The sequence below is a fragment of the Sinocyclocheilus rhinocerous genome, unplaced genomic scaffold, assembly GCF_001515625.1.
Source record: "Sinocyclocheilus rhinocerous isolate Xijiao unplaced genomic scaffold, SAMN03320098_v1.1 scaffold673, whole genome shotgun sequence".
NCBI classification, from domain to species: Eukaryota; Metazoa; Chordata; class Actinopteri; order Cypriniformes; family Cyprinidae; genus Sinocyclocheilus; species Sinocyclocheilus rhinocerous.
The window spans coordinates 229,965-241,734 of NW_015626868.1; the positions used below are offsets into that span (position 1 = coordinate 229,965).

Genomic DNA, 11,770 nt, shown 5'->3' on the forward strand with positions numbered 1-11,770 from the left:
ACACTCACTCACTCACTCCACACACACACACACACACACTCACTCCAGACACACACACACACACACACACACTCCAAACATACACACTCACTCCAGACACACACACACTCTAACACACACACACTCACTCACACACACACACTCACTCACTCACTCACTCACTCCAGACACACACACACACACTCACTCCAGACACACACACACACTCACTCCAGACACACACACACACTCACTCCAGACACACACACACACTCACTCCAGACACACACACACACTCACTCCAGACACACACACACACTCACTCCAGACACACACACACACTCACTCCAGACACACACACACACTCACTCCAGACACACACACACACTCACTCCAGACACACACACACACTCACTCCAGACACACACACACACTCACTCCAGACACACACACACACTCACTCCAGACACACACACACACTCACTCCAGACACACACACACACTCACTCCAGACACACACACACACTCACTCCAGACACACACACACACTCACTCCAGACACACACACACACTCACTCCAGACACACACACACACTCACTCCAGACACACACACACACTCACTCCAGACACACACACACACTCACTCCAGACACACACACACACTCACTCCAGACACACACACACACTCACTCCAGACACACACACACACTCACTCCAGACACACACACACACTCACTCCAGACACACACACACACTCACTCCAGACACACACACACACTCACTCCAGACACACACACACACTCACTCCAGACACACACACACACTCACTCCAGACACACACACACACTCACTCCAGACACACACACACACTCACTCCAGACACACACACACACTCACTCCAGACACACACACACACTCACTCCAGACACACACACACACTCACTCCAGACACACACACACACTCACTCCAGACACACACACACACTCACTCCAGACACACACACACACTCACTCCAGACACACACACACACTCACTCCAGACACACACACACACTCACTCCAGACACACACACACACTCACTCCAGACACACACACACACTCACTCCAGACACACACACACACTCACTCCAGACACACACACACACTCACTCCAGACACACACACACACTCACTCCAGACACACACACACACTCACTCCAGACACACACACACACTCACTCCAGACACACACACACACTCACTCCAGACACACACACACACTCACTCCAGACACACACACACACTCACTCCAGACACACACACACACTCACTCCAGACACACACACACACTCACTCCAGACACACACACACACTCACTCCAGACACACACACACACTCACTCCAGACACACACACACACTCACTCCAGACACACACACACACTCACTCCAGACACACACACACACTCACTCCAGACACACACACACACTCACTCCAGACACACACACACACTCACTCCAGACACACACACACACTCACTCCAGACACACACACACACTCACTCCAGACACACACACACACTCACTCCAGACACACACACACACTCACTCCAGACACACACACACACTCACTCCAGACACACACACACACTCACTCCAGACACACACACACACTCACTCCAGACACACACACACACTCACTCCAGACACACACACACACTCACTCCAGACACACACACACACTCACTCCAGACACACACACACACTCACTCCAGACACACACACACACTCACTCCAGACACACACACACACTCACTCCAGACACACACACACACTCACTCCAGACACACACACACACTCACTCCAGACACACACACACACTCACTCCAGACACACACACACACTCACTCCAGACACACACACACACTCACTCCAGACACACACACACACTCACTCCAGACACACACACACACTCACTCCAGACACACACACACACTCACTCCAGACACACACACACACTCACTCCAGACACACACACACACTCACTCCAGACACACACACACACTCACTCCAGACACACACACACACTCACTCCAGACACACACACACACTCACTCCAGACACACACACACACTCACTCCAGACACACACACACACTCACTCCAGACACACACACACACTCACTCCAGACACACACACACACTCACTCCAGACACACACACACACTCACTCCAGACACACACACACACTCACTCCAGACACACACACACACTCACTCCAGACACACACACACACTCACTCCAGACACACACACACACTCACTCCAGACACACACACACACTCACTCCAGACACACACACACACTCACTCCAGACACACACACACACTCACTCCAGACACACACACACACTCACTCCAGACACACACACACACTCACTCCAGACACACACACACACTCACTCCAGACACACACACACACTCACTCCAGACACACACACACACTCACTCCAGACACACACACACACTCACTCCAGACACACACACACACTCACTCCAGACACACACACACACTCACTCCAGACACACACACACACTCACTCCAGACACACACACACACTCACTCCAGACACACACACACACTCACTCCAGACACACACACACACTCACTCCAGACACACACACACACTCACTCCAGACACACACACACACTCACTCCAGACACACACACACACTCACTCCAGACACACACACACACTCACTCCAGACACACACACACACTCACTCCAGACACACACACACACTCACTCCAGACACACACACACACTCACTCCAGACACACACACACACTCACTCCAGACACACACACACACTCACTCCAGACACACACACACACTCACTCCAGACACACACACACACTCACTCCAGACACACACACACACTCACTCCAGACACACACACACACTCACTCCAGACACACACACACACTCACTCCAGACACACACACACACTCACTCCAGACACACACACACACTCACTCCAGACACACACACACACTCACTCCAGACACACACACACACTCACTCCAGACACACACACACACTCACTCCAGACACACACACACACTCACTCCAGACACACACACACACTCACTCCAGACACACACACACACTCACTCCAGACACACACACACACTCACTCCAGACACACACACACACTCACTCCAGACACACACACACACTCACTCCAGACACACACACACACTCACTCCAGACACACACACACACTCACTCCAGACACACACACACACTCACTCCAGACACACACACACACTCACTCCAGACACACACACACACTCACTCCAGACACACACACACACTCACTCCAGACACACACACACACTCACTCCAGACACACACACACACTCACTCCAGACACACACACACACTCACTCCAGACACACACACACACTCACTCCAGACACACACACACACTCACTCCAGACACACACACACACTCACTCCAGACACACACACACACTCACTCCAGACACACACACACACTCACTCCAGACACACACACACACTCACTCCAGACACACACACACACTCACTCCAGACACACACACACACTCACTCCAGACACACACACACACTCACTCCAGACACACACACACACTCACTCCAGACACACACACACACTCACTCCAGACACACACACACACTCACTCCAGACACACACACACACTCACTCCAGACACACACACACACTCACTCCAGACACACACACACACTCACTCCAGACACACACACACACTCACTCCAGACACACACACACACTCACTCCAGACACACACACACACTCACTCCAGACACACACACACACTCACTCCAGACACACACACACACTCACTCCAGACACACACACACACTCACTCCAGACACACACACACACTCACTCCAGACACACACACACACTCACTCCAGACACACACACACACTCACTCCAGACACACACACACACTCACTCCAGACACACACACACACTCACTCCAGACACACACACACACACACACTCCTCCACCACCACCTGATCCAGAGGAGAAGCGTCAGTCTGCAGACTCTGGAGCTCATTCACACACACGTTCACATGAGGAACATGAGGTTTGCAGCATCAAACTATTAGCTCAACATTTCAACATAAGAGAGCAGCGCATGTTTAGATGCTGCAACTCCTTACGGTTTCACCTCTTTGGATGATTTCACTGTCTTCTGCAGTCTGACAACTACATTTTACTTGTACTAACACTTGAAGAATGCTGTTTGAAGTGATTTAAGTTTTTTAAAACTGGACTTTTCACAGATCTGATCCAGATTGTTTTGGAAGTCTTGGTTTAGTCAAATTCAGTAGTAAATTAGACTGCCGACACTTAAGGAAACTTACAAAGGGTCACATTTTAAGACGGGCGGTTAGTGAGCGTCCTGTGTGTGATGAAGCACCTTGTCGGGCCGGCCGTCTGCGTCCATCAGCTGGATGTAGGGCTTCTTGCGGATGCGGTTCAGGTCTTCATGCAGTCCGTCCAGCAGGAAGGCCAGCAGCTCGTGAGAGTCCTGCTGCTGATAGCCTGAGAACTGAGGCGCGAACTGGCCCACCTGAGTCTAACAGAGCATCAGCACAGAGACGCACGCACGCCTTCAGATCAACAGCCGACAGCAGGCCAACGACGAAACATGAGTGACACATTCACATCACAACACTATAAAGCACATGAAAAATATCTCTCAGCAAATACAGCGTCTCGGTGACATTCTTTCCTCTTGCTATTGCAGATACTTTTTTCTCTGGAAATATGCTTTACTCAAAACAGACTAAATATGTTATTTTTAAGAAAACCATTTGTTTTTCACCATGTAAATTTGCCGTCATGGTGTCTGAACACGGTTCAGATTTCTAATTGTCAGGCCCACCAGCTCCTGACGGCAGGCTTCATCTCTACCTTGAAGGGTCGCGGCGTGACGTAGCTGCATTTCCCAGACCACAGCTGCTTGATGAGCTCGGCGTAGGCCTTGGCGATCTCGCCCTTCATGCCCAGAAGATTGTCCTGGTTCAGCTCGTCCTGGTGCTGGTCCTTCAGGAAGTACTCGGTCAGAGGAGGGATGTTGCTCAGACACTGCAACACACACACACACACTGAGCTCAGGACGGACACACAGAAGCACAGCCTGATGCTGTGGAGAAGCTCAGCGGGCCTCACCTGTGTGGCCGAGTTCATGAAGCAGGTGTTCCCCAGGTTGGACAGGCCACAGAGGCCGGCTCTCTCGGCGCGCCGGCCCGGATCCGAGCACTCGTAGCTGCTGCTGCTGTAGGGCGGGTAGGACGGCAGGCTGTAGCTGGAGCTCTTCATGCTGCGGACGCACGGACAGACGCAGACGTTTAACAGCGCCGTGAAAGCCACAGTCACAGCGGCAGCAGCGAGAGCAGATGATCAGAGCAATGCAGCGATGGCCCAAAACATGCTTCACTCCCTAACGAATATGACTCAGTGACAAGAAGAACTGACCAGTCACCACACAAACACAGTCGAAAACCAGTGCACCAATCAGAGAGGAGACCAGGCCTCATACAGACCTCCTTAAACCGGTCTGGTTCGGTCATTAACACTGAAGCACACAGTGCCATCACGCCTAAGGCGAGATTATGAGTCTGGAAAGAGATTTAAAGCATTCCCAAGCCTTTGACAATAATCTACAAATGGAGAAAGTTTCAGAGCACTGGAAACGGTCTAGGCCTGGACGTCCCGCCAAATTCATCCCAAGAGCAAAGCGCAACACTGCACTGGAGTTCAAGAACCGCCTACCAGCATGCCGTCAAAACATCGGCTATGAGCTCATATATATATACCCCAAAGAGTCTCTGAGGAGCTGCGTGGACCGTAAGTGGACGTGATAATGACCCGAAACATGCGGGACGATCAATGCTGGAAGGGTCTGGAAAGACCAAGTACAGATCTCAGTCTGCCTGAAACGCTGTGTGGGGGGTTTGAAATGGACTGAACGTGCATGAAACCCCTCCAATATCAGAAAACCTGATAAAAACGCCTACAGAAAGTGATTTCTGCCAAAGGGGACAATATCACCTACCAGATGTAGGAGTGCACCTATTTTATCCATCGAAGAGAACCGAATTTCTGTAGATGATTTTGTGGAATAAAAGATTTCCAACCAAGTCAAATTTTCAACATTATGTGTTAACTTATATCACTGTCCAAATAAACCTCCAGAATCTGTTCACGGGGTGCACTTACTTTTCCACAGCACTGTCAGTGAGCGATCTGAAATGCTCTGTAAGGCTAATTTTGGTTTCAGCGGTTTGCTATGCTGGCAACTGAGCTGATGTCCATTTCATTGACATTTCAACAAAATGAATAAAGACGAGCGAACTCTGAACATGTGAGCACTAAAGCATTAAAGCATCGGCAGCTCTCTGTGTTTAGGAACAGAGCCAAACTGAAGCTAATGAATCATTGCTAAGTGAATTACACACAGGACCAGCCCTCCATTCCCACAATGCACTGCAGCTACGAGCATCACACTAACTGAAGCGCTAGTGAGCGCAGGACACGCATCGCTCTGACCTCACAAATGCACAGGTGTGATGCACATTTCACTGATTAGACATTAAAGTCAGTGTCGTCTGATTAATCTCACATCGCTGAACATGCGACTGATCACAGACTAGGGCTGTGTATCACCAGCAAAGTCACGATACGATACGTATCACGATACAGAGGCCACGATACGATACATATCACGATACATGACTGCACTGAATTTCACCTCAGCAGAGTTTAGAAAAACAGCTGTTTATTAAACACTGCTTACTATAGTGCCATTTCTAACTATTGGCAGAGCAGGCAGTTGACCTCTGCATTATGAAGGGCCTCCATAACTGTACCACAGTACAATATAGGTAATGGCATATGTTTCATGTTTACATTGTGCACTCCCCACCAGGTACAATATTCTGATTGTTTGCATCTTGTTTTTAAGCCCATAAATAATAATGTACTTGTTCTAATAAATTTATATTGTAATGTACTCATTCTAATATATTTAAAAAATCGTTTACATTGCTGGTATGTATGCACAAATTAACACACTCTCAACAATACAAAAAAAAAAATTAGAAGAGTTCTAAACTAACGCGCTGTCTTCACTGTATCGAACGCACACACGCTCAAGGCTGATTTAAGGCTGATTTATACTCGACGCATCCGCAAGTTCGCTTTGAGTGCGCGCGACGGTGTGCACGACATTTTTTATAACTTTCCGCGCAGCTCCGCTTCCGAAGATGCACAATTGAATGAACTGTTGATGAATTACACTTTTCTGAGAATAGAATATTGTGGAGATCGCTAAACTGCAAGCTAACCGCTGTTTTCAGAAAGCAAGCGCGTTTATCCACAGTGGAGAGAGAGCGCGAGCATATGGTTGCCAGGTTGACAATGATAAGTAGCACATTTAGCAGATATTTCCGTATTGCGCAAGTGTAAAGCTCTGTTTTGGGGATTACGTTTCTTTATATCAGGCAACCCAGTTGTTTTCCTCTGCGGCCAGGTTAAACCTTGTTGTAGCCTATATATGTTCTATTCATTCTTTTTTAGAAACCTCGCACTTTTCTACTCAATTTTAAACGTTGTAAAATTTTAAACAAATTAAGCGCGGTCCACTGCTGCACACGTGCCACAATATCGATACAGGGCCAGCTGTATCGATACTCGTATCGTCAAATCTCTGTGACGATACATCGTCGTATCGATATTTTGAACACAGCACTATCACAGACTCACACAAACATGAAGGTAGAACGTCCTGCTTGAAAATCCCTCAGAACTGAATGAATGTATGTGTCGAGGAGCAGGACTGTTTGAATTTACTATGTCAATAAACTGAGTAGACAGTGATGTGGCCGAGCACACAGTCAGCTGCACATCAAATCATGGATAAGTACTCAAACCAACCAGCAACCGATCCCTTCTCCATGAAGATTTCATGAAGTGTTTCATTAACCCGCCCATCCACACACACCCTTCCCCTGGCCCCGCCCACTCTTACAACCCTCCCCTGGGCCCAACCATCCACACACACCCTTCCCCTGGCCCCGCCCACTCTTACAACCCTCCCCTGGGCCCAACCATCCACACACACCCTTCCCCTGGCCCCGCCCACTCTTACAACCCTCCCCTGGGCCCAACCATCCACACACACCCTTCCCCTGGCCCCGCCCACTCTTAGCCCTCCCCTGGCGCGCCTATTCACTCGCCCCTCCCCTGGCCCCGCCCCCCGCAGGCTTACTTGCGGCCGCTGAAGCTGCTGTTATGATTGTTTGTGAGAGATGAAGGGCAGATCTTTGGTAAAGCAGAGAGAGTGGAAGCACCAGATGACCTTCAAAAGACAAGAAGAGCGTGAGTTACAGGAGACGACCCTGGTGGAGAGATCAGGACATCCAGAGGGCAGACAAGCACGTGTCGAAGCATCTGCTCTAAAGCAATGATGTGATGATTTGTGCGTCACATGACTCACTTGAGCGCTGAAGATCCACGAGGCCACGTGCCGTCTTCATTCTTCTGTTCGATCACTAGAACCTGCAGACAGAGGAAAACCAGAGAAAAACTGTTACGACTCAAAGACCTCGTTCTCATTACTGTTTAAGCCCTTCTACACCACGGCATCTATCATATGTGTGTGTGTGTGTGGAACTGATTAAAGCAGCGACTCTGATGTGAGAGCAGCTCAGCAGTTTTCCAGTAACAGCTATTTTCAATCACACGGTCCTATGATGTCTGTACGGAGTTTTTTGTGGCTCAAAACGCAAGCGTGATCCCATCGAACTGAACATGCCACGATGACTCCACAATTCCTGTTTAACCACTGAACTGCAGTGTGACTGGAGAACCAGTGCCTTCGAACAAATCTACTTCCTCCCAGTCACAGGGCTCCAGACTGAGACCATCGTTTCTGCCGGCGCGACTACATTACGTAAGCGGTAGCACTGGTGCGACCACCGCATTGCCCAACTCATAAGTGCTGCACATGAGAAACATCAGACAGCAAACGAAACCGCGTAACGAAACCGCACTAGTCCTTTGAGCTGCGCCGCGTGGACCGTTTATCAGCTCGGGCCGATAATTGAGCGCAGCGCGAGAAAAGTGGTCCGAGCTCAGAACAGGTTTACTTGGGAAGCGGTGTTGATCTGGCGACACTGTTACAGCACAGCGCTGAGAGATCCAGAGAGAAGCGCTTGAATTCTGCACAGAATCCTCTGCTATAAACAGGTGACGCTAACGCTAACTATAACCATGGTGTTGTGCAGAAATAGTCGAATGTTGTTACATCATTCATTTCAGGGTTTGTACAACCTTTGAGAGAGAAATTCAAGCACTTTTCAGTGACTTTCAAGCTTTTCACACAACTATTTCCAGCACTTTAAAGCTCTAAAAATGATCCAGTTTAAATGTTATTTTTAATGGGCTGACCAAAACATACTTTGTGGTAAACAAACACTTAGGCCAATGTAAAATAAAAAAAGACAAAATTATCACTATAACCAGTAGATGGCAGCAGAGGAGCACTTATTGGCTTATTAGTCATTCATCTCTACTTTTTGCTTTATATTTAGAAATTATAAAATAGTAAAATCAAATCAAGAAAAAAAAAAAACATTTTTGTGCATGAGGTAAGAAAAGTCACAAAGTGCCTTGAAAAACAAGCTTTTCTTCCATCTGCAGCTGAATCACACATCAAGAGTGCTCCTTTTATAATCACTGCAGTTATCAGTCAGCTCCGTATAACAAATAATGGAACATTTAATAAGAGTAGAATATATTATTTTTTATATAAAGTTTAAGACGTTGCACAAGTTACTGTTGTTTAAAATAAGTAAATGCATGCTTCCCAACTCAAGCTCGGTGCTTTACGGTCTTACCGAGAAATAAACGTGTAATATAATAAGAAAGTGTACTTGTGAATGCAAGCCTGGTTTCAGGCGTCAGTCTCTGGGATCTTACTCGTGAGTGACACTAGACTGAATGAGTCTCACCTGTCCCTGATAGAGCCCTGCGTCCTGAATGGTGCTGTCTGGCTTGTTCAGCGGCTCAAAGGTGTTGCTCATGTACCTGTTCCACAGCCGCGTCTCCTTCTCGTCCGGGATACTGAACAACTTCCTCATCTCCTGCTCGATGCTGTCTGTCGCCACAGATGCTCCGATTAGTATCTTACTAATCAATACAAAACATAGCTACCAAAGAATATAACCTCGGTCATGTAGTTTTAAGTGCTTCACCAATAACCTTTTTCAATAAAAGCACTTCATTAAAGCTTTGCACACGATCATAGTTTCTGAGTTCTGGCAGCGTGCCAGATGAATCTGTCTAAGTATACGCTTCAGTCGAGCTTGATGTATAATTGCACATGGACTGGTTTCACACACACACATAGCTGTACCTATAGTGTCTGCTTTGCTGAAGCGGCGCGTGACGACGTTCTCCATGTTGCTGTCTTCACACAGCTTGAGCTCGGTGAGGTAGACTTCCACCTTACAGTGTTTGACGAACATGCCCTGCTCCACCACCTGAGGATCAACACACACACACACACACACACACACACACACACACACACACAGCATCAGACAGAACTGAACCGCACCTGACCAGAGCCATAAAGCCCAGGGTTTCCAGTGTGTTGACACAGGCTAACCAGAGAAACGCTTATTTTAGCAGCAGAGCGCGACAGCTGAAGAATTCCTGACTATTTATTACACGCGCGCGCGGCCCTCTCCAGCGACAGCAGACGCAGCACACATTATCTCAGAACGCCGGCGGGACCGGACCGGAGTGGAGCGGAGCCGCCTGTTCCTCTCTCCCGCTCTCAGCCCTGCGCTCGGCCGGCTCACACACAAGCTCGAGCGCGACCCGCAGCACCAGCCGCCAAACTCTGCCCCCAAGCCCAGAAGAGAGAACAGGCCGAACCTCTTGCATGCTGCTGCTCGTGGTCGAGTCGAGTCATGCAGCGCTCCGGCGTGCACAGAAATAGCCCTCATCGCCACCCGACACCCTCACATGCATGAGCAGAGGGGCGGAGAGAAACAGAAGAGTGCGCTCTTGTGGCTGCTAAAGGAGCGCAGTAATCACGCCTGTCTGAAACGACCATGATCAGGCGGTTATCTAGTAACAATCGCAACAGGCCTAAAATCTACAGGCAATTTCTTATACACATTTCTATCCTCACAAACCATAAACACCAGCACACACACACACAGTTATTTCCCCCACGTACTATTACTGTCATTCGAAAAAGAGTGTTTATATGTAAAACAAGACACTTCAAATCATTTGTATAACGATAGTTTGTTTTGTAACAGATGATTTAATAAGCGCATTAACTGTGAAGAGACACGCCCACTCATGCATTCGGGTGTTATTCAGCGCTCTACCTTTACTTAGACCGATTTAAAACGCATTCGAGTTTTTAAGTGTTCAGAGCAAAGCGTGTTGATGCGTTCCAGTCCTGAGAATGAGATTTCAGGCGTTTGAAAGCCTCTGTCGTGTGTGTGTGTGTGTGTGTGTGTCAGCACCTTGCGGGCGATGGGCTGCTGTCCCTCTCGGAGGCCGTACCAGCTCAGCAGCTTGTTCCAGCCGTCAGCCGGCAGCAGCATGTAGTCCAGCTCATCTATCAGGTGCTGCTTGAGACCCAGCACATCCCCGTCTGCACACACACACACACACACACATACATATATATATATATATAACACA

The 11,770-nt window shown here is 48.6% G+C and overlaps 1 protein-coding gene across 4 annotated transcripts in view; it reads right to left on the reverse strand.

Moving 5' to 3' along the window:
* The window catches only part of usp15 (ubiquitin specific peptidase 15), a 19,377-nt gene that overhangs the window by 6,764 nt on the left and 843 nt on the right, over nucleotides 1-11,770 (reverse strand). Inside the window, exons 3-10 of one of the 4 annotated variants that reach the window (XM_016526238.1) lie at nucleotides 11,590-11,720; nucleotides 10,458-10,584; nucleotides 10,054-10,199; nucleotides 8,538-8,599; nucleotides 8,310-8,399; nucleotides 5,210-5,360; nucleotides 4,952-5,125; nucleotides 4,455-4,613 (exon numbers count right to left, since the gene is read on the reverse strand). In XM_016526238.1, the coding sequence (XP_016381724.1) occupies nucleotides 4,455-4,613; nucleotides 4,952-5,125; nucleotides 5,210-5,360; nucleotides 8,310-8,399; nucleotides 8,538-8,599; nucleotides 10,054-10,199; nucleotides 10,458-10,584; nucleotides 11,590-11,720 (1,040 nt within the window). Of the gene's footprint in view, nucleotides 1-4,454; nucleotides 4,614-4,951; nucleotides 5,126-5,209; nucleotides 5,361-8,309; nucleotides 8,400-8,537; nucleotides 8,600-10,053; nucleotides 10,200-10,457; nucleotides 10,585-10,984; nucleotides 11,032-11,589; nucleotides 11,721-11,770 lie in introns of those variants that run through there. The other 3 variants (XM_016526268.1, XM_016526258.1, XM_016526248.1) reach the window with 3 other exon arrangements.